We start from the raw sequence: 23319 nt of genomic DNA, 5'->3' as shown, positions 1-23319 counted from the left end.
CGTTAACCGACTGGCACCGACATTACAGCGCAAGTGGAAGTCCGGAAAACGATTTTATCTAACGGGGTGCTTCTTTTCTGTCTCTTGTTGTTTTCACTGGGTTGATTATTCTGTTTTTTCTGTTTTGGACGCTTCAGAGCATTGACTGAGTTTCTTGCTGTGGTGAACATCAGAAGCTGTCCGATTTGCCTGGAAATGTCAAGCGAGGCTGCGGTGACGATGCCGGTCGAGGTGTCTCTCTCGGACCGACAACCCGCTTCGGGTCATCGGCAGCACGCCGCTGCAGCCTCTGCTGGAGCCGCCGCCGAGACGACGGTGACGTGCGGCTCAGGTTCAGTGGTCCTCCCGGTTGGGATTATGAATCCATCGGTTCCAATACGGAATATCAAAACGAAATTCGCAGTTCTTACCGGCCTGATCCAGGTGGGACAAGTTGGCAACCGGGATATTGTAGAGACGGTGCTGAATTTGGTAAGTTTGCCTTTTAAGACACCCAGAATGTCACCCAGAATGTCATAAGAAACATGACATTCTGATCTGCAAATGAACAATTTGCACCAGTTTAAGACCATGTGTCTGAATGAACTTCATTAAAGTTCCAACCTTCAGTCCTTACAGTTCATTCATCCTGGGTTAGAAATGTAATGCAGGGTTAAGCTCTGTGTTCTGCATAATATGCTGGAGCAGAGTGGCAGCAGTGGCATCCTGAATGTAAGAACGGGAAAGGCAACAGGACCTAAACAGGAGAGTTTTCATCAGGCTGCATCTACATTTGCAGCACTAATTGGATAGTTTAAAATGTGGTTAGTATTTTTTTATAACCTGTTTTGGGACGGTCTTCAGGCGCAGTTAATTGAAATGTGAGACTCTCAATGGTTGTGGGGCTGCTGCCCTGGAAGTGATCACAGAGAGCAAGCAAATAACTTTACTTCCACCATCTGCAGGGGCAACTACAGCCAGAGGCTGCCCTCTCTTGTCCTTTTAAGCACACTAGAGATTAATTACGACCTCTTCTGGCAAAACAGAAATCCACTTCGTGGAACTGGACAAATTGTAGCCTTTGGCGTGACAGGACTGGAGTAGTGCTCACTCTCTTACACTTTGCAGGTTCAAGTGATTAATGATTAAAACACTGTCATTTGTGCTTAATGGGATCAATGTTGACTGTCAAATAGAATATTTATGTGTGAATTCCAGACAATGACCTTGTCTTAGTCATTTTTGTCCCCATTTGAATTTGTTGCAGAGCATCATTGTCACATCTGTCTCGGCTCCTCCTCATTTCTTCACCTCTATTACTGCTTATTTCACATTCATGAATGGCAGCTTCAATTAACACTGTGCTTCCTTCTATTTTCCTCTCAGTTCGTTTGTGAAGTGTGAGTCTCTGGCAAAATGGAATTTCTGTACAGGAGATGGTAAAAACGTTAAAACGGCATCACATCTGCGTAACGGAGTAAAAGTGGGAGTAAAGTTGTCAACCAACATCCTTGCTGCCTGTAAAATTCCGCCTTTTTAATGTATGCCAATGTAGATTACTTCTGAAATATGAGGGGAATCTAAGATCTTCAAGGTTGCTTTAAGCAGTTCTCAAGGGGCCTAATTTGTGCATTAATAATTTTCTCACCCCACCCACAATTCCTGGTTGAGATGTATTGCATGCCGTAGAGCTCTTATTGAACTGCCAAATGGGAACATTTTTATAATGACATGGGTCCAATATGACTGCTACCATAGTGGAGATGTACAAAACTAAGGCTATTACAGAAGGAAGCGCACATATCCTTAAGTAAATATCAATTGGGAATTTACAGATAATTTTAATGAATTAATGCCGTCAGGTTTGGTGTGCAGCTCTGATATGGAGTTAAACCGCACTCCCCCACCGCCCTGAGTAATTAGGGTTGGTGTGGAGGGACGCGGCAGTATTTACACCCGGGTGCTGGTCAGAACAGGGTAATCAGAAGACTCGATATGTAGGCTTTCTTTGTTTTCACTTGTAGATACGCAGGGAATTCCATGAATTTGTATTTTGGTCACAAAATAACGGTAAATCTATTAAATTTGGAAGCTGGACTCCCCTCAGTACTCTGGTTTCAACAGATCTAAACCATGTTGAGCCAAGACTGTCGTTAGTCTTTATTGGTAATACATTTTATTTTGAAGCAGCTCAGGAGAGAACAATATAATCAGCAAACTATTCCCTCCCAGAGGTTTTAACTGAAATGTAATATTAACTCCAACAGCAAGGATTATTAATCGCACAATCGTATTTGGCAGGAACAATATTGTCAGCATGTGAGTGGAATTTTCAACTGCAGGGGCTGTAACGAGTCTTTAAATGATGTTTTCCCCTTTTATTGCTTTTATATGTGCAGTCTGAATTATTTAGCTTTAATCACTGCAGAACTCTGATGTTGGACAGATTAAAAAGATTCATATGATTTCACTGATGACCACTAGGATGGACTACAAACCTCACAGCCCTGATTGCAAAAACACTTATACATACAACATAAATGAAGGAATTTAATTTTTTATTTTTTGTATATTTACCATCTTCACACAGTTTGTAGATGCACTGCTCCTGTGCAGACATAGTAGCCCAGATCAGAACATAGCTGTATAAGAAATATCCATCTGTCAGCCAAGCTGTAGAGTGAGTAACACTCTGATCATTACCTCCCCCACGCTTGAATGACTCATTATAGTCAAGTGATACTTTATTTATACCAATCAAGAACCTGGTGGTATTAAAATATTGAGCATTACTCAAGTGTTTTCAGATTTTATACTCTGTTTTTGCTCATAGTCGAGACTCTGAAAGACGTCAAAACCATTATAAGTAAAGATGTCCATGTATCCCATATGATGAAGCGCTACAATACTGTAGGACATCATATTTTATGTCAGAAGGTACACTGGGGCACGTGTATGGAGTGCTTCTCATTATTTTTTTTATATAGAGCACCTTTACATATTATAAGTTTACCAAATACTGATCAAATGCTGTCAAATTAATTACTTTCATCAGCCTGAGTTGATGCATGCATGCATTGCATTTCACTCTATACTGCCTGTTAAAAACAACTTCATTCATGTTGAATTATGATTAGTAATCCATGCTGTTTTTTAATTATAATAGCTTTTAAAAGCCATTTCTGCTCACCAAAACAAACTTATTTGATTAGCTAAGTTATTGTTGACAATTAAAAGAATGTAGGAATTGGTGCTTCCTTTAAGAAGCTAGTACATGTGTTGATTTATTTTATTATTTTGAGATAATTTGGTTCTTATAATGTAGCAGAAATTAAATTCCAGTTCTGCTGTGTGACGTAATATAAAAGCTAGATAAGATATTTATAGTTGGCTTCCTTTTTTATATTCCAAGGAGTTTCCTCCCATCTACCGTTGTCATCTCTGCTATTAAAGAACAATTAATATATCTGTAAGTGCCGTATGAGTTAGAGCGGAGGGTTGTGATTGGTGCGAGCGCTGGGCTGCAGCTCATAGTTGGCCTTCACAGTGAACATTTTGGCTGCTGTTGGATCAATTGTACCCTTTGATTTATCTGCAATCGATGTCACAGCTGGAGTCTGGGGCGGTTTGGCGAATGCCAAATTCTATTATTTTAAAACACATTAGTTTTGCACTCTTGAAACAATCTAAATCTTTCTTTTGGCCTTTGTCCTGTCCAGCTTCATAATGCCAATAATATTAGTCTTCTATAAAATTGAGTTACAGCGAGTGAAAGGCGCTGAAAATATTACGCTGCCATTTTGTTGCAATTGGTATAACAGTCGAAGAGCAGTTGTAAAACAGCTTGTGACCCTCAAACTCATCTTTGTTTTCTATTTCATTTTTCAGCTTGTTTTACTTTTTGTTGTCAGTCACTTTATGAACAGGATTCAAACTGACAGCAATGAAATTTTAGCTGCTAGCCCCTGTAGTTCAGACTAGAGGAACACGGCTGTTGTATCCTGTGAATGAAAACATGAATCCTTGGTTTGACAAGAGTGGGACGTGTTGGTTGTAGTAAGCACCGATGTCTTCCTTCCACTGCTCAGAGCCTGAGATGGTGGGTGTGTGTGGGCAGGGGCGCTAACGTCGGAGGTGCTTCTGTGAAACAAGATGTTATTCTGAATAAATGCTTGTTACTTAATTGCTCAACTTTGTCAAAATCAGATTTCCCATGGAATGCAAAAACCATGTGTTTTATTTTTATTTATTTCCACGTTGGCCTTACTCTGCTGTGGATCAGCTCCTCTTTATTGGCTCAGTTATCCCAAAGTGGTTCTGATGGGATGTTATTTGGCGGTTGCCTGAACTGTGTCAGGATGCATTTGGTGATGGATCTCCCAGCTCTGTGGGACTCTTTGCCAGGAGAATATCTGCCATCTGCTTTTAGCAAATATCGAGCGACACCGTATTTTAGGGGACGCCTTGATATAATTATGTTGCTGTGCTGAAGTATGATGAGAAAAGAGTGTGACAGTGTCTCACTTAAGTCGTCTGTGTGTGCGACAACCAGACCTTGAGCTCAGCAGTTTCACGGTGTCACAGCTTCCTCAGAAAATATTTTTATGACCGAGCCTCAACATTAGACCGTGTTAAACTGATGATTTGTCCTGAGTTATCCAAGATTTACGGCCCTTTTTTATTACTAAATCCACTCAATTTCATTTTCATCGGCCATGTTTTCTGAGCATGTAACTGGGATGCCTCTAAAAGGACGCGGAGTCACCAACGAACAAGTGCACCACCATCGTGGGCAGCAATGTGTTATTCTCCCAGGTGGAACTGGTTTTGGCAACCACTCCAAATCCAGTGGTCGTTAACACATCTGCCCTTTGGGGACGAGGCCCAGCATGTCCGTACTCATTTCTATGGAGATGAGCTGCATCTCTGACCACACATGTAAAGTCGCATCACTTGCTGCTGCAAAAAGCTTTCAGTCGGCTGGTGCGAAGGCGTAGTTTCAAATAAAATGTGATGGCTGTTTTTATCACAATGTGGAAAAAGTCCTGCTTGAATATGCAAATAATCGTTTAATTGTTATATTTCTAGAAGGTGGGAGACATGCTGTGCTATTTTAGTGCGACACTGTGCCATTAAAATGCGTTAAATATTAGAGGTGTGTAAAAAGGACGGTATTAACACAGAGCCAATTCATCTAGAATCAGTGGTGTAGGTGATTTCTGCTGCTGCAGGACTGCTCCAGTCAAGAGTTTCTCAGTGGGTGGATGAAAATGAATAGTCGTATAAATAACACCTGTGGTGGCTCCTTTAGTACAGTAGCTTGGCTTTATTGGAAAACTGCATTATGTGTTTCCAGGCCAGTCCTATGTTCTGTCATTTGCAGTAGAGGTTTGGGATCTATAAATCATCCCAGTTCAGGTTTATACACATTATGGATCCCAAAAAATATTAATTGGATTTCTGATCCCACTGAAGCAGTGCACTACGTCTCTGATGCATTTCGCTGGGTTTTAATGGTGCGTGGAACAGGGGTTTCTATGCTGCAAAAATCCTCGTCTGGCTAAATTAATACTTGCCCTGTAAATAAAAACGCTAGTGCAAAGAGTAGATATCGTAAAAGATATTGAAAGGGTAAATTTTCCCTATTCGTATAGTGTGTCCACATACTGTGCTTCTACATTATTATATTTCCTTTAAGCAATAACTCTGATGTCCAGCCCCAATTTCTGTCATCAATGTCAGGGTACAACCAACCATATTGTCAATAACATGGTCATTTTAATGGAAGTAGCTGATTTTATTATCCCCTCATGATCTACTAGTAAGTGAAATATGATCTGTGAATATGCAAAAAAAACTGTCATTTTTAAAGGGAAGCTTCTCATTCCATGTTGTCGTTTAGTCTTCATTGTGCTGCTGCAGCTTTGTTCCCTGCAGTGTTCCACTGTACAGCTGAGACCAGGGTGCTGTGTTCATCCTGCTCTCCAGGTTCTTTACAAAACCACAGAGGCCTCGTTATTGATAAAGGCTAGTGTAATCAATCACCTAGAGGTGTATATATTGCTCCATTACGGCTTGGATGTTTCCATTACCTTTGGAAGCACAAAGAACTTGCACACCTATTTTCATGTGTGCAAAGTGGAGGGGAAATAACAAGGGGCTTAGTGAGAGTTAGGGTTTTGGATTACAATTAATACTAAGGGATCAGCCTAATGAAGGAAGACGGCATCCATTTTTATGGTTCATTATGTTCCGTGCCATACTTTAATTGGATCTTTTTTATAATTAGACACTTGGACATACTTGGCTGCCAGTCTGTTTTTCACTCTTGTTCTACATTAGCTTTAAAAAATGAATGTTATTCACCATTTGTCTTGGATATTTATTTTAGTTATTGTTTAATGATACACCAGTGTCTGATATCTGATTTAAGTGCCACTTTTGATTTAGGACCACTTCTGTGCCAATAGCACAAGCCAATCAAGTGGTTGAATAAAATAAAACATCTGCTTTAATGCTGATTGATTTTTAAGTTGCTCTTTGTTTCCTTTGAAAACAGAAAAGATGACACCACAGATCTAACAGATTGGTTCATTTATTTGTGCATTAAAGCCAAACTGGCAACTGTGCAGAGATATTGTGAAGTGATTATGTGGAGACTTTGTTGCTTTTACCTGTCGCAGACTACTTTTCCGATCTGTTTTGTGCTGTTGGAGGAGGAATAATGCCTCCGCATGTGGTTTGCCTCTGGTCACGTTTTAGGCAAAGGATAAATCCGAAATGCGCATTTCTGGCTAATACCATTAGTTGTGACTTGGACTGCTTTGAAAGGAACATCTGGCTGAAAAGTCTCAAACAGTGAAGGATTACTGCACTGGCATTTGGTTGAAGATGATTCAGCATGGAATTAGATGGCCTATATGGAACACTGCCTGGGCCAGTGTGACAGTCTTATTCCTCTTGCTAATATGAATACAGGGTGTTAGGAGTGCTAAGTGGAGGCTGCTGAATCCCAGCATCAGGCTGCTGAGAGATAATTCTTTTTCTGATTAATGTTTAACTACTTTATCTCCCCGGATTTGCACAGAACGCCCCTCTGACACTGCTCATATTTGCTATTACTATAAAATGTGTTCGCCGTATTTGAGTTTGCTTCAAATCTGTTTCTCTCTCCATTCCAGTTATCACTTATGTAGGCCAGAGGAATGGCAGTGTGTCTGGCATGTGCATGCTGGGATCTAATTTTGGTGATCAGAAGTCCATTTAAAAAAAATAAAAATTGCATAACGTGTTTCAGGATATATGTTGGGCGTGTCGGATTTATGTCATCAGTTTTGTTTCAAATAAACACTGCAGAGTTAGGAGGAAGGATGGGCAGGTTTGTCTACATCTTTACTATAGAATACAGAAAAATGGCCAAAAAAACTGCTCCTTCTCATTAGGTTTGCTAAATAAAGGCATTAACACTTCTTAAATTTGTCCAAGTCTTTCTTTCTATGTAACAATAGAAGCCTCCTCTGGAAACGGCCCTGCAGCTGTCAGCGTTGGTATTTCCAATCATCTGTGTCGCTGTGTCCTGCACACACACTTGTGCATGCATCTGTCCTAAAATTCTCCCTAAAGGAGTGTTTGGGCTTCCAGAATAAATTGGGTTCTTTTTTCCCATATAATATATTTTTTCTCATCTATGTCTCTCACACTGTCTGAGGAAATATCTTTGCAACTGAGTTTCATGCAACAAAACTGTAATATTTATAGTTTTCCTTTCGGTAAACAGTCTTTTTTTTCCTCTGGTTAGCAGTTAGCCGCTGCACTATCACTTTTTATCTGCCTACTTTTTTTTTACTAAGGTTTTAAAAACAAAATTTAAAATAGTGAAAAATTTGTCTTGCCCCAAAAAGCAGTCTTTACTGAGAATTCATATCTTACATTAAATCTTTAATTCCAAACTTGTTAAAACTGAACCCTCCTGCCAGACAAACTTATTCATGCTAATAGTCAGGTGTCTCTTCATTATAATTGCATGCGTTATTTTTGGTTGAATCTTTGCTCGTAGATTTCCTTGATCTGTGCAATTAAACTAAACTTGTCCTCCTGATAGACTTGTTTGTTTAGCTGAGAAGTCCAGTTTCCTCATGTTTTGTCCTGATTGAGCAATTCGCCCCTTCATCACTATTGATGCTTTTAATGATCATTGTCCCGTTGGAACGGAACGCACAACTCCAGGGTCGCCAGTGTCATTCAAAAATGGCTGAATCCAAATCATTTAGAAATATACTATCTATGTCCTTAAGGCTGCATGATAAAAATGTAAAGACTCCAACATTTAGTGCACTTTGTTTGAAATGAAATCCCAACACAGCAGCCAGCATTTGTGAATATTGAAGCTGCTGTTTTAGGTGTGTAGTCACTGTCTCTGAGAGCTGCCATTTACATTAATGAGAGGGAATCATTTTTAGTTGCTGCAGTCGGGCCTGACTCAGGTTTTGACCAGCGTTCTGCTCTGGCGCTGATTTAGAAGATTGAGTGTGTGACCTCCGTCTTTATGTGGTACCGTAAAAATGAACGAAAAATTGAGTAAGCTAAAGAGAAAATGTGCTCTACAGTCTTCATTAGCCAATCATTATCCTCAGGAATCCACCTATACATAGCCAAATGCTCATTATGGAACTTAGATATAATTCATGGTTATTTTAAAGCTATGGCATTAAGCACAAAAAAATCCAATTACTTCTAATTATCTGGAGTGAAAAATGTCCACATGTCAAAGTGAAAGCTGATATAATGAAACTTTTCCTCTTAACGCTCACTTCAACTTTAAATTGGCACTTTGTCTCTATGACAGCTTCACATTGACACGTTATCGGAGGGACGCATTTGTCTTCCTCAGTAATTCAACCTTGATCACAGGTCATGTGGTGCTTCTAGGTCCCCGTCACTGATGTTGAGAATAGATTTCCTGCCTGTTTGTGCGGTCAGCCCGCTGACTACCATCACCTCTCATTGTCAAGTCTCAACCACGCGTCACACTACAAGTCGCTGTGTGTCTGTTTTCTTTGACTTTGGAGATGGCAGGCATTCTAAATGTAGGATTAATTAGTGTAAAAACATTTAGTTACACCAGTTGCATATTTACCTAAATGTTTTTGTGGCTGATATGGTCCAGCTTGAGTTTTAAATGGCATAATTAACATTCTTTTTCTCAGTGTCCCAATTATAAAAGCACTCAAGACTTGATTTCCTCTTCATTTCCTGAGGTAATTATGTACTTTTTGGCTACAGAAGAGGTGTAGCGCTTCTTGTTTAAATGCGCACGGTCCAATTTTAGTCACTTGTTTCCAGTCTTGGATGAGTGTATTTCTGCAGATTCTGCATAGTTGTATTGTGGAAACAGTCAAGGGAAATAAGATGCATTGTTATCAGTTGCAGGGAACACGGTTATGTGCAACAGCTTGTGATATTGAGCAGATGGAAGCTGACAAGTTGTGTTTATGCAAGTAATTACACAGCACATAAAATGAGACTCTAATAAAGGCCTCAGTGATTGAGATAATATATGAATAATATTCTTGCATGCACCCTACAAAAGATAGGTTCATCATTTCTGATCTGTTTTGTGTCAGTTCAACTGCAGCCTGTTTCTCCTTTCTTTTCTAATTATTTTACACTCTCAGTCCGAAGTATGTCGTTCAATGTTTAATGAAGACATAGTCAATATTGTTTTTACATGCACTTGATTTTCCTACATTTTTTTTCCATGTTAAAGCTCTCCTTTTCTGCCCACTTACTGTGGAGGTGCCATTAAGGGCTGTTGTTGAATGTAACTGTAAACCAATCATATGTACAAGATTATGAATCATTATAGTCTTTCCATAGCTTCAACAGATGCTTTATAAATAAAGTTGAATTCAATTGTTTTTTCTTCAGTCCTTTTTCTTGGTTGATATTTTACGTTTTAAATGATAATTTGATGCTGATAAAATCCTGATCCTTATTTCCTTTGGTCTTTAGTTTTTATAGTGTCACTGTTTTTGTAACTTCTCTTTGTAGTACAGTTAATTGTACATTCAGCTCAACCACCCTAGCCTTTTTTTTTTTTAAAAGTGTTTTATTTCAAGTTATCGTTTCTAGTTACTACTATCTTTAAAAGACTTCTTTCCTTTGGTGTGATCTGTTCTTATTCATCAGTTTTAAATTATATACTGCAGTGAAAAAATGCATGTAATCTGAGATATGTCCCGCAGCTTCAGTAAAATGTATTTGATCAGTTGGGAATGTCCACCATTTTATTGAATCTTGGGAAAGCTCTGATACCGGGAGAACTACCCTGGGACTTAATTTGAACAGAAGTTCTAATGATGGAAAAGGACAAAGTTCCTTCAAAGTTCACTGCTGAAAGTTTTCTTTGACAAGCAGCAAAGTATTAATAAATCTTTTAAATACAATAGCTATCAAAGTATTTAGATGTCAGTTGAACATTGGATGTTAGTTATAGCTCATGTCCACGTGGCAGCAGCTTCTCACACACCTCCACAGCCTTTTGAAGTTCCCTTACAGCTTTTCTCCCTATAAGTGAGGTGTCAGTCTTGTGTTGAATATGAAGGGTTCATTCTCAGCAACCATGGCAGTCTTAACGAGCCCAAAGAGTAATTGTTCTACAGTGTTCTGAATAAGAGTGAATAATGTGAGTAACATCCAGTGTCCTGCACTAAAGCTTGTGTCAGCTGAAGTCTTAATGTGTTAATGTTAAGGTTTATCTTATATATATTAAAAACAAAAAAATGGCGTGGATGTTTGGCTTCAGTCGATCACATCTGTTGAATGGCTGAACTGTTTCCATCATTTGTAATCAGGATGTGCAGCCCGCCTACAGCGAATCTCCTGATATGACTTGTTGTTAGTGTTGCGATGGTACCGTAAGTGTTGTTGTCAGATAGAGGAAATGGGGATTTGCTGCAGTAAACACTGTGGACTCTCCTTCCTGACTTGTGTGACCTGCATACTGATCAATGTTGGGATCTAAGTCCTGTATGAGAAGTGACACTTCTTCCTCTTCCATGATCTGGAAGGAAACAGAATGATGAGCCCCCCACCTGCCATCTCCCCTCCTCATTTATCACTGTTGTGGGTTCCATTTATTTGAGTCTCCTACTTGTTTGTGGTATTGTAGCATCCTGGGCAGAGCTTTATGTTGGGGTAAGCAGGGTTAATAACGGCTGTCAACGGTTAATCTCTGGGGATTTCTGACCAGTTTATCTGCATCCCTGAGTTTTGAGAAGATGCTTGTGTTTGACTGCATCAGCACAGGTCAATAGCAGAATACTGCAGTGCAGAGTAATGTCAAGGTGACAGTGAGTCTATAGGACCTTTTATCCAAGTTTTTCCTTCTCTTTTGTATTAATGGGATGCTGTATTCCGTGATGGAAGTTAATTGTTTGCGTTTGGCTTATTTGATATCTGTGCTTGTCCATGTCTTCTGGAGATTGGACAGTTCACAGTCTCTGTGCAGTCCCAGGATTGCCTCTCAGATTTGATAATGCCTCTTCTGTGCCTCTTGGTATGATTCTTTCAGTTTTTGGGATAAATGTGTTCACACAGCACACACACACACTGAACACACTCATTTATTTCTTGCAAGATTGCCTTTTAATTTCCTCCCTCTTCCCTTTTGGAGAGATGAGCATTTCTGTTGTTTGACTCTTCCAGGCTTTTCAAGGGATTAGAGGAAGGGCCACATGATACAGCCCAACAGAATAGTAAACAGGCCAGTGTTGCCACACAGTCAGCTGTGAATGTGTGATAGGGAAATCATTGTGGCTTGAACATTTTTGTTTATAATGATTATATGCGAGGGACTTTTTTTTTTCCTCCTCCATTTGTGGATGGAGCCGGAAAGGCAGAATCAAACAGCAAAAACAAACAGTCGGGTGGGCTGCTTTGCTGCATCTGTTCTTTGTCACTCACATGCAGGGTAGCACATCCAGGGTGGAGGGTAATTCAGAGCAGCGTAAGTCATTAAATATCAATTTGCACAAAGGTCCTGCTACGATGGCCAACAGCCCCCTCTACCCAACAAAAATGGCCATTGTGAGTAAGTAAACAGCTGGAAAACAAGCAGAAAACATCTTGCAGAAAGGGTCACCTGTATCACTCTGCATGCAGACGCTCTTTGTGATTCATATCCTGTTTAGCATTATAAAGTCTTTATACTGACCCTGTACTTATAATATCCTCATTCTTTATCAGATGCACATTTAAAATCATACTCATTTGCACCAATACTAATCTTACAATTTTGCTAATGAAATCTCTCGACCACTGATTATATGATAAGGAATAAAATTATAAAATTACATTCTGTCACTTTCCCAAGAGTGTGGTCTTGGTGTCACTGGTTATCAGAGTGGAACAAAGACCAACTTAACTCAAGTGTGTTTTTCAATGTCTTATTTAAAAGTGAGGGTAGTTTAAATTCCAAGATTGACCACAGACGAAGGACATCACTTTTATGACTGCGGAGGAAGAAAGTGATACGAAGTGATAACATTTAGAAAATTATTCCTCTCGGTTTCAGTGACACAAAACCCACCTGACTTGTCAAAACTAGTAGAGGTTTTTCACTGAGTGTCTTTCTGCATGCTCTGGGCTGGAAACCATCTTATCTTTAGGCTCTTTGCTCCACCATAACAGCTCATTTTGCCTCCTTGTCTTTCCGTGAAATGTTTTTTTTCTGCCACAGTTTTGTGAAAAGCAGAAGTGACCGTAAATCTCAAACTCTACCAGCTAATAACCGGTCTCACAGCAGAGCATATGAGCATTTTCCAAACTGGTGCCATCTCTTATTTCCATAACCTGGGTGTGTTAGGGCATGTGTCACTCACTGGGTGGAACATTTAGTTTCTAATAAATCTTAGCTTTTATCTTAGTATATATAGAATTCATCTCTGTTACTTGTCTATTTATCTAAAAGCAAATCTAAAATCTAAATCTAAAAGCAAAATGTACTTTTAGGTTTGAGTTTACATCAGGATTTAATATCAGAATAATCTGGAATATTCCACAGATCAATTTGATGTATTGTGATTGTGAAGAAGAGGCTGGGCAAACAATGCATCAAACATGCATATGTTCAAAGACGGATCACATGTAATTTTTCGGAAAACCCAACACTGGTTCTCACTCGCCATATCTGTATGCTGCCAGCATCTGGCTCAGTGAGGCATATATGCCATAATCTTTAAAGCTTGAGCAGTGTTCCCACAAACAATACACCAGCATCCTGATGGTGTAGTCCCATGTAGGGTTTTAGGCTCTGATGCAGGTCACATTTTCACCACACCTGCTTGTGCTTCGGCTGGTTTTACCTTAATCTCTATTTAAATGAAGCCCAACAGGCAGCAGTGCTGTTTGGCTTTTGTGAGTAAACACTACTGAGATCCTCTACTCTTTTGGAAAAAACATAATTAAAAGTGTTTGCATGGATACCATCGTTGTCAAGAATTATAGTCTGTGATTTAATTATGTATTTAATTCACACAAGCATAATGAACTATTTGTCATTTAAAACAAAAAAATAGGTTGATGCCAAAGGACGTATAAGGTATTTTTCTCAATGCCAGGTGATCCACCCACACTACCTTTGTGAGTGACAGGTCCACCTGTGGGCACCCTGTGGTAGCCCAGGTGGAATGGGCCAACTCAACAGAACAGATTTAAAACTACCTCCGTTGAGGTCACTAAACTGCTCCTAAGCTGAGTAGAACAAGATAATTGGTTTTTGAGTCGATGTTATTGGATCTGATTAGAATCAGTTAATGGTCAAACTGAAATGACTACAGGCCAAATTCTCACCAATGTTTGAAAAAAGTAGAAAAAATATCATGAATATGACCAAAAATCATCCTATGAGCCTAAACAATGCTCCGCTCCAACCCTGAACCACATGTGCAATTTAATAAAAAAAACAAACAAGTATTTTTCGTCTCAATATTATTGCACAGACAAAAATACCCACTTGTACCGTTACGATAATACATTAGTGAATTAATTGCCAGGGCTTTTGATGTTTGGTTATTAGACTAGTTTCATTGTTTATTTGAAAAGCTATTAATAAAGCTTAATAGAATAATATTGTGAGTTTGACACACTCCCCTTAACATTTCAACCCCTGTCCCATTAATGCCTTGACCTTTATTTCGATGACATTTTTAAATTACACAAAGCATAGCCTTGGGCTGGTTTCTCACGCCACTGTTGAGGACCCCCCCCCCCCCCCCCCCCCCCCGAGAGGCTGTGCCATTTTGTGTCAGTGTAGATTTGTGTATGTATAATATGGCGTCATCTGTATTCATTTTGCACGATCATTTAGACATTAAGGATTTCATGCAGTGATGCGTCCACCATCTTGGTTGGGAATCTTGTTGAGAATTCTATCAATTCGGCAGCAGCTGGGTGAACGGGTTGTGGCTTTTACTTATTAGATTAGATCATTTTTTAAGCTTATCTAGCTTCCCAAATTGGTTCTATTTTCACCCACTTCTGCATGTCAGATGTGCAGTAAAAGGCTGCTGAGGTGAATTATTTTCCTTGTACATGGCTTGTTTGCTTGCATACACACATTTTTACAATATGCCTCCAGAATATCAATGATAGGAGCACAAGGGTATTGTAAGATCAAAGTTTTATACATCTGCTTGTCACTACAAGAAATAAACATGGTCAAATTTAGAAAATTGGCAGGCGGATGTTTTAATTTACCTAAAGTGTTTCTTTGAAATCCCCAAATTCTCTTTTGATTTTCACTATAATTTTCTGTTCCAGTCATAAATTTCTAAATTAAAGAATCGTCGTTTTGGAAGGATCATTTTTCCATTGATTTTTTTTCTTTTTTCTTTTGGTTTGTTTTTCTTAACAAATTCACTGAATTGTGGACCAACTTTAGACAGTTCAGAAACATTTATCCTTTGTGCCTGAAAATGCATTTAGAGGCTCTGAAATGACTGATGCATAATATTTTGCATTGTACTGTTGCTGCTTTGCACTCGGCTCTGAAAACATTTATTTCATTGTTTCCTCATGTTTACTTCCTGCATACCCTGTTTTGGCATTATTCTTTATCCTTTCAACTGCGTTGCTTTTCAAAGTCAGCTGCGGGCTTTTCTGATGCTGCATCACAACTGTTATTCTGTCTCCTCTGATAAAGGTTACAAGGAAAGGGACAAGCTTGTGGTTATATTGTTACCTTGTTTGTTTTTTGATGGTCCCTCTTTTTTTATTTTGCATGTGACAGAGCGATGTTTGCAGGCAATACTGTGTTTTGGTTGGATCCGGGGTAGCACACAGACTTCATTGCAGCAGCCTCTGTCTGCAGCTGTCACAAATGGGAAATGGGAATGACATTTATCCATTCTCACGTCACGCGCACAAAACTTACTTAACCATATTAACGCTAAGTGAAAACGTGTGGCTTCTAAGGCTCAGTACTGCAACAGAAAAAAGAACTTGGCTGTCACTCACTTGTGCAATATGCTGGCCAGTTTGAGCTGCATAGTTTAAGCTTAATTAAAGTTGTATTAGTGTTCTGCCTCATATTGCAGTCTTGTTTCTATAACCTTTGTCTTCCATTAGCAAATCATCAACCCTCAGCTCTCCTGAGCTTCTCAGGTTTTAATTATTCAAAAGAGATATTCTTAATTGAAATTCCGCAATTAGACAAAGCTGCAGGAGGCAGGATTTCTTCTTTCATGGGTCTTTTGAGGAACAGGCAAATGGGGTGACATTACCTCCAACTGTAAAATGGTGATTTAAACCAGTGCCTTTATCGCAGAGTATCTGCTGAATTTACCATTTTTCCATTTACAATGAAAAGAAATTTTTGCTACTCTAATTTAGCACTGTGCTTTAATGCATTCTCACCCTTCTGCACTTCCATCATGTAGAAATAATGGTGCTATCAAAGAAATGCTGTATGAAATAATTACATATGTGTGTTGGGAGAACAATCTGAATGTGCATTAGGGTAGAGTGTGTGTGAGCCAGTTACATGGCCACGCTCTGCTGATTATCTGCTGGATTATTGGTGTGTTTCATTCCCAAAGCAGAAGTGTTATTGGGCAGATTGTTTGATAGTGTTATCATCTCATGTGTCTCGGTAAGAAGGGATTTACTGTCGACCACATTAAACACACCAAGGATCGCATTATTTAATCACTGCAAGCCATCAGGAGTAAAAGCTGGAGATAGGTTCAAAATAAATGCGTGCTTACCCTTTCCTGCTGTCATAGTACTATACAGCCAGAAAGTTCTGGCTCCTGGAGCGCCAGGGGAGAATCTGAAAAAAATTAAACCTTAATGTTGTAAGAGGAGTTTGAAACGACTGAAAATACAGGCCCAGCAACTTGTGAATGCCTTATAGTGCTGCAACAGGATAGCTTTTTTCCAGATGACTTATACTGAAACATTCCTAGTCAGTCGACTTTTGTTGATTATACCACAGACTTGCAAAGAAATAACGAACATGTAGGGAAAATGTGACATCTTAAGAGCGCTATACAGTTGCTCTTCAGCCACGAAGCTAAATAGAGATGAATTATTTAGATTTAAGGGACACAAGATTATCAATTTGTAGGTAAAAATTACATTTTTCTGCACTTTCACTTGGAGCTTTTCGAACTTAATGTAAAAATGGGCTCTGGCAGGATTTTAGCCGATTCGATTTTGCACGACCCAGCAAACTGAGACTCTCCAGGAAACATAACACCCAATGAAACCACCCAATTAGTCTCAGCCTAATTTCACATGTTTTACCTGACAAAGTGATTACGCAACACAATGCACGCTTAATTGCTTTTGGACTCTGTGATATCCGCAGTGGCATTAGCTTGTAGTAGGAGGAGTTGACGGTTAGCTTTGAGGATTATCTGCAGGCCTACAACAACCCCTCCACCAGTTTAATTTCCAGAAGAGTGTAGGCTATGTTACTGCCACTAAGACACATTTTGGCCACTGATACAATGAATGCATTTTCTCCCACTCTATAATATTTCAGGCTGTGCTACTTTTAGTTTCTCCCTGGTATCTGTTCTCATTGATAAAGGTATTTGGATTGCAGGGTGTTTTCTGCATTTGCAGAGCTTTCATGTAGCATTTTGGCAAACCTTTTTCCCCCCCTTCCAGAACAAAATGCCCGTGAAGGGTTGCGAACCTCTTAACAGCAGATTAATGCAAAGACTGGAAAGAGGCACAGCGCTGACATGATTTTAATTCTTTCACGAACGTGTCAAATACATAACGCTCATTTCCCCCAGTTTTCATCTACATTATTTTCAAGGAACAATTAAAAGAATAGAATGAATCAGAGCTTCTGCTGGGATTTGCACAACAGCTGCGCTCGGCGGAATGATTATCCCCTCATAATGCTTTGGTTTACAGGATCGTGGACTGGTCTCTCGACACGTTTTAGGCTGCTCTTGATCACACCTTCATATTACCTGTCAGTCACAGTAATGTGCTGTAGGTTTCTAGACCCATTTTCCTGCCTTTTCTAAAGCCTCTAGCAAGTTGTCAGTTTGTACTGTGCACTCGTTCAGCTCATTTCATGCTTGATGAACTGCGTTACTGGTTTGTTTTCTACATTGATGGAGATTGTGTGTTTTAATGTAAAATCTTTTTTGTGGATGGTTAGATTTCGATTTAAAGTGTGCTTCAGGTTGGTGGTCAGTGAATTGATGAGAGCTTCAACCATTGGTGGTTGGTGAAAAGCTGTGCCAACCTGAAATATTCATGAACATGCTAAGGTTCTCCTCACCAGAACAGCAGGTGAATGGCAGGAGGAGCTCATCTTGGCTCTCCGTCTCATCTCACTTTTTAGTTGGTGGGGGGCGAGTTTGATCTGGAGACAAACTTCATTATCCAGGATGTGCGAAGTATCGGCTGCATGGTGGAGCTGTTGGAGCACTGCAACATCACCTGCCAGGCTGAAATCTGGACTATGTTCACCGCCATCCTCAGAAAAAGTGTTCGAAACCTGCAAATGAGCACCGAGGTGGGTCTCATCCAGCAGGTGCTGCAAAGATGGAGCTCAGTGGATGACGTTATTGCAGGTAATGTACCTGGGAATCGTTAATGAACTATGCAGTACATTAAATGAAAAACATTGATGCTGTCTCTGCCTAATAGACTTGCTAGTGGACATGTTGGGAGTCCTGGCCAGCTACAGCATCACGGTGAAGGAACTGAAGTTGCTTTTCAACATGTTGCAAGGGGAAGGAGGTCTTTGGGTAAGAGACAGCGGTGACCACATGTCACCCATGAAATTGTTGCTCTGAGGTAACCTGTACTGTGATCGTGATCTGTGTAAGAGACTCCTTATTGATCTTGTCATTGTTTTTTTTTTCCATCTGTACAGCCCAAATATGGTGTCAAAATGTTGTCTGTGCTGAATCAAATGCCACAGAGACATGGTCCAGATGCCTTCTTCAACTTCCCTGGTCGCAGCGCAGCAGTAAGCTTTCATATTGATGTAGCCATCAACAACACCACAGCTATTGTGAAGGAAGATATACAGTCAGTTAGTACAGTACCAGTAATTATAATCATATCTAACTCTGTAATAAAACTCTAGATGTAAATGCTGCATGAAGAGAAATACAGTACAGTATGCTCTCATACCTTTTTAAGCATGTATGAGAGCCTTTCATGTAGCTCTGTGGAAATGGCCCAAGACACATAGCTGGCGTTTAAATCATACGGTTAATACGACATTATTATGATGCCATTTAAACTCCAGTACATGATGCACATTATGATTCCTGTGAGCCTGTTCCTGGCTGCAGATGAGAGGATACTGTGAAGATATTCCAGAGAGGCCACATGTGCTTCCTGTCTATTTGTTTTTCTGCTGTATTGTTTTAGCTTGAAATGGTGCAATTTCTGTAACAATATGTTCTGTAATATTTCTTGTATTTTGTGCCCAGGCCATTGCTTTACCTCCTATTGCCAAGTGGCCTTATCAGAATGGATTTACATTCAGCACCTGGTTCAGAATGGATCCTTTAAATAACATCAATCTTGACAAAGACAAACCGTATCTTTATTGGTGAGTCACAATTATACATTTATGCTCTTGGCTGTGTTTGCTATGTGTGGTACCTGCTGTCCTGGCTAATGTGAATCATAAAAAAGAGACTTTTCATGATAATAATCTTGAGTTATTGTGCAGAAAAGGGTGGAAACTGTGTGTGATTATTGAGCTCAAAAACCATGAAAGTATGAAGTGTGGTAGTTGGTGCTGGCTGTTACAGAGGCTGACTGCTGTAGTGGGAGGCACTGTGCAGGTATTAAATTAAGATTTGAATATCTACCACCGAACACGAGCATACCAGCCACAGGATCCAGGGTTTTGTGTATTTTGTACGAACATCCCCAATGTGAAATTGCTGCGTGACGGTCAGATGCTTAGAGGTGTTTGGAGGGGATGAGGAGATTTAGGAGGAAACCCTGGAATGTGTTGAATATTTAAGAGCTGGAAGTGTGGCCCTGTGTGCTATTGCTCTACCTCCACTGAATTTTACAAGATAGAATCTACTCTCCAGCCTTGTTTCACAACTGTGACACCAAAAATTTAAATAAAAAAAAAATACTGTGTAAACTAGGCCACTGGTATTCATGTGCAAGACTCATCAAAGGCTAAGATACTCTTAGTCCTGTTAATGCACTGCTCTATGAAGCTGCAAGCTTGGTGACCAGGCAGGTATGTAGGCTGCTGACTCTCTCGCTCTGTCCTTGCAGCCACCCTCACTATTCAGGTCCAGGTTGTCTTTATCAGCCATGACAAAGAAGGCTGTTTATATCAGAAGATACCAGTTGGTGGTGGTGTGGTGCTTTGATGGTGGTATAACTGTAAATGAAATGGCTGCAAAATGGCGAAAGGATATTCATTCCAAGTATGTAGGGTTAAAAAAAAAAGCAACCGAACCTAGTTGATCTGATCTGCAAATGGCCTGTTCATGCTGCACTCTGTCATAATTTAACAGTTAGAGTTGGACTATTGGGATCATACCAACCTTTTATTGAGCAGCAAAAGGCATTTAAAATTGTATTTTTTATGTTTAAAATACTGTGTCTTCAAAATACTTTTTTTTTTTTTTTTTTTAAATTTTGTTATGACAGCTTTCGTACCAGCAAAGGCATCGGGTACTCTGCCCATTTTGTGGGCAACTGCTTGATCGTAACATCCCTCAAATCAAAAGGCAAAGGCTTCCAGCATTGTGTGAAGTACGATTTTCAGCCCAGAAAGGTAAGTTTGGCTTTCACTGGTGAGTCGCGTGTTGTTCCAAACTTGTGTTGATAAATAGCACATCTGATGCTTTTCAAGTTCACAGAACGATGACCTTCATGTAATTACAGTCTGGGATCAGAAGCTCAGTCTTATTACCGGCACATGGCTGGAATTACATGGCTTCTTCCCTGCAGTTTAGTAGATGAGCTCACAAGTATCACCTGCTCTTTTTCATCATCACAAATGCTCACATGTGCACATAGAATCCAAATGTATAAGACACCCAGAGGAGGCTTATGAGGCTAATTGGATGTAAAATGATGAGAAAATTAAGTGTAATTTATCATAGAATGCAGTGAGGTGTAGCCTTCCCCGTTGTAAAGGAAGCAAGCCCAAAGCTTGTGTCAAGCAATTACCATCTTTCGCTAGGGAGTACGTGTTTATGCCAGTTCTCTTGCCACAGAACAGATTTCCTTTTGCAGACGATCGCTGAGGCTAAAAACACTGAATTGAGTTTTTAATTGATTGTAAATTCAAGCATCTATGGATAAGTGACTCTCTATTATCTGCCAGCTGCTTACGCACCCCCTTCAGCCTCAAATCCTGTTTAAGTGTCTTTATTTTTGAGTAATACAACTGCACTGCTCATTGTGCCCTTCATGGGTCAGACTAATAAACAGTGAGCGGAGCCCTCTGACCACTGCTGTGATTGTCTGAATCACTGAATTTTTGTCAAGAGCTAAAGTCTTTGGCAAACGAATGAGTGACTCTCACTTTTTGCATTTTTGAAACGTACAGTGGCTGCAAATTACTAGTTTTCATATCAATAAATATGTCTACTCTTGAAAATAAAAGCTTTCTATTGCCTTATTTATGACACATATTCACTAATGGACTGACACCTTATCAAGTCTTGATTTTTACGTCCTCAACCCATTACTTTAATGGCTGTCAAATGTTTTAAATTTTTTGTCTGCACACCTCTGAGGTCGAGTTGCGTAATTAGCCACTAAATCCTCTCAATCTGACTCCTTCCTCTTCTTCAGTGGTACATGATCAGCATTGTTCACATCTACAGTCGCTGGAGAAACAGCGAGATCAGATGCTACGTGAATGGACAGCTCGTGTCTTATGGTGACATGGCGTGGCACGTCAACACAAACGACGTGAGCCTTTACCTGCCTATTTCATCTCTCTGCTGTCATCTTTTGTCCTGCTTTTGTATGCTTTTTTGTGACACGACACCCATCAAGCCTGTCAAGCTGTATCTGTTGTGGCTTCAAATTCCGAGAGGAATATAAATATAGGGGAAAAAATACAGTGAGAAATATTTTTTGTAACACTGCCTTGATATCCACATCTGCCACACAGGGCAGCAGTACATGAGGGGGCGGGGGAGCACACCGGGCGTGTGTAGAGCACATTTATGTAGAGGATGATTGTACTTTTTGTGTAAAGAAAAAATAAAATCCAAGATATATGGCATAAATAACGATGTAACAGACTGAGCCAGAATTAAACTTTCAAACATGTCTTTTTAAAAAAACAAAACAAATTACGCTTTCAAATACGTCAGCAGTTCAAAACTTTGCTTTTCTTGTCTGGAGTTGTATACATGAAGGAAGAGACACAAAAATACTAGCTTGGGAAAGAAGCATTTGTAACTGCTGCCTCAGTTTGTGATGAATAACACCCATTCGTGTTTTTACTGCATGACTCTGATCACCACCCTGAAACCAGTATTTTGTAACTGTATGTGGATTTTTTTTAGGGCAACGGGTGGGAAATCTTTTTCCCTAATTTTACTCTTTTTTTTCTCCATCTATTATAGCACCTTAAATAGTCATATGATAAAAGTGTTGTTTTTTTTATCTGTTATACTCCCCCCCCCCCCCCCCCATTTCCTGTAGTGGTGTATTTTTCTTTCTTACTATCAAATAAACCGGTGTTTTACTCTTGTGTCCTCTTGCAGAGCTATGATAAATGCTTCCTCGGGTCCTCTGAGACAGCAGATGCCAACAGAGTGTTCTGTGGGCAGCTAGCTGCCGTGTACGTGTTCAGTGAAGCTCTCAATCCTGCACAGATCTTTGCAATGCATCAACTCGGACCTGGCTATAAGGTATGTGATTAAAGGGTGACTAAAGTTGGCCACAGGAACACAGCCTGTATCAACAGCCAATCTGAAAAGTCAGTCCCTGGTGGACCCTTGATTTACTGTCCTGGGAGCAGTGTATTCCCACAAATAAAAAGCCTTATAAATTCTCAGAAATAATGGCCAAGCCGCTGAGGCCAACAGCTAGGCTGAGAGACCTCAGGAAATGTTTTATTCAATAAGGCATTCCAATTTTTAGAAAATGTGAATAAACCGAGATACTACGTTCATTGTGACATTATTTTCTGATTTACAAAGTTTGTTCTTTTCATTTACTTTACCCCATCACTTTGTCTCCTCACTCTGTGAGATGGAGGTTATTTATCTTGACCTGATCTCTATTGCCCGGTGTGTAGACTCGCATGATAATTAAGATCTTTTCTCTAATGGGGAAAATGTCTCATTCACTTGTTTGATTGTTGTCAAATTTCTATTAAAAATCTACAGTGCAGAAGAGCGATCATTTAGATTTCTCAAAATAATGAAATTCTGTCCAGAAGAGGTGATTACTGATGAAGTGGTGAATGATATGGATAATGATAAGTATGAGCGAGCCAGCCAGGTGTGATTAGTATGATAGTCGTAGTTGTCAGTCTGGCTGATTGGTTGTAGTAATTGAAGTGCTGTCTAGGGGAAGACGGCCCAGGAAGGTTCCGAGTGCTTATCACAGCATGCGCCCGTTTTCTACATCTCATCCTGTCTGTTTTTGCTGCTGCAGAGCGCCGAAATCTGTGGAAAACATCAGAGCTGATGCATGATTTATTTCCTAAGTCCAGTCATGTCTGAATTTTTACACCTTTTTCCTTATACACGCATTAATGTAAATGCAACTTTGTAGTTGGAGGACGTTTAGAGCTCATGCTCCCCACATTAATTGCAGTATCTCCACTATTTTCGTTGATTTACGGTC

The 23319-nt window shown here is 39.8% G+C and overlaps 1 protein-coding gene across 3 annotated transcripts in view; it reads left to right on the top strand.

The window, feature by feature from the left end:
- The window catches only part of LOC130534511 (neurobeachin-like), a 116553-nt gene that overhangs the window by 782 nt on the left and 92452 nt on the right, over positions 1-23319 (top strand). For 2 of the 3 annotated variants that reach the window (XM_057048673.1, XM_057048672.1), the window contains exons 3-10: positions 138-471; positions 17849-18080; positions 18157-18257; positions 18386-18481; positions 18954-19075; positions 20149-20275; positions 21304-21423; positions 22230-22376. In XM_057048673.1, coding sequence (XP_056904653.1) covers positions 196-471; positions 17849-18080; positions 18157-18257; positions 18386-18481; positions 18954-19075; positions 20149-20275; positions 21304-21423; positions 22230-22376 — 1221 coding nt within the window. In that variant the 5' untranslated portion in view covers positions 138-195. Of the gene's footprint in view, positions 1-137; positions 472-14398; positions 14552-17848; positions 18081-18156; positions 18258-18385; positions 18482-18953; positions 19076-20148; positions 20276-21303; positions 21424-22229; positions 22377-23319 lie in introns of those variants that run through there. The other variant, XM_057048674.1, reaches the window with a different exon arrangement.

This window comes from Takifugu flavidus, chromosome 12 (assembly GCF_003711565.1).
Source record: "Takifugu flavidus isolate HTHZ2018 chromosome 12, ASM371156v2, whole genome shotgun sequence".
In the NCBI taxonomy this organism is placed as follows: Eukaryota; Metazoa; Chordata; class Actinopteri; order Tetraodontiformes; family Tetraodontidae; genus Takifugu; species Takifugu flavidus.
This window is presented reverse-complemented; position numbering and strand designations above follow the sequence as displayed.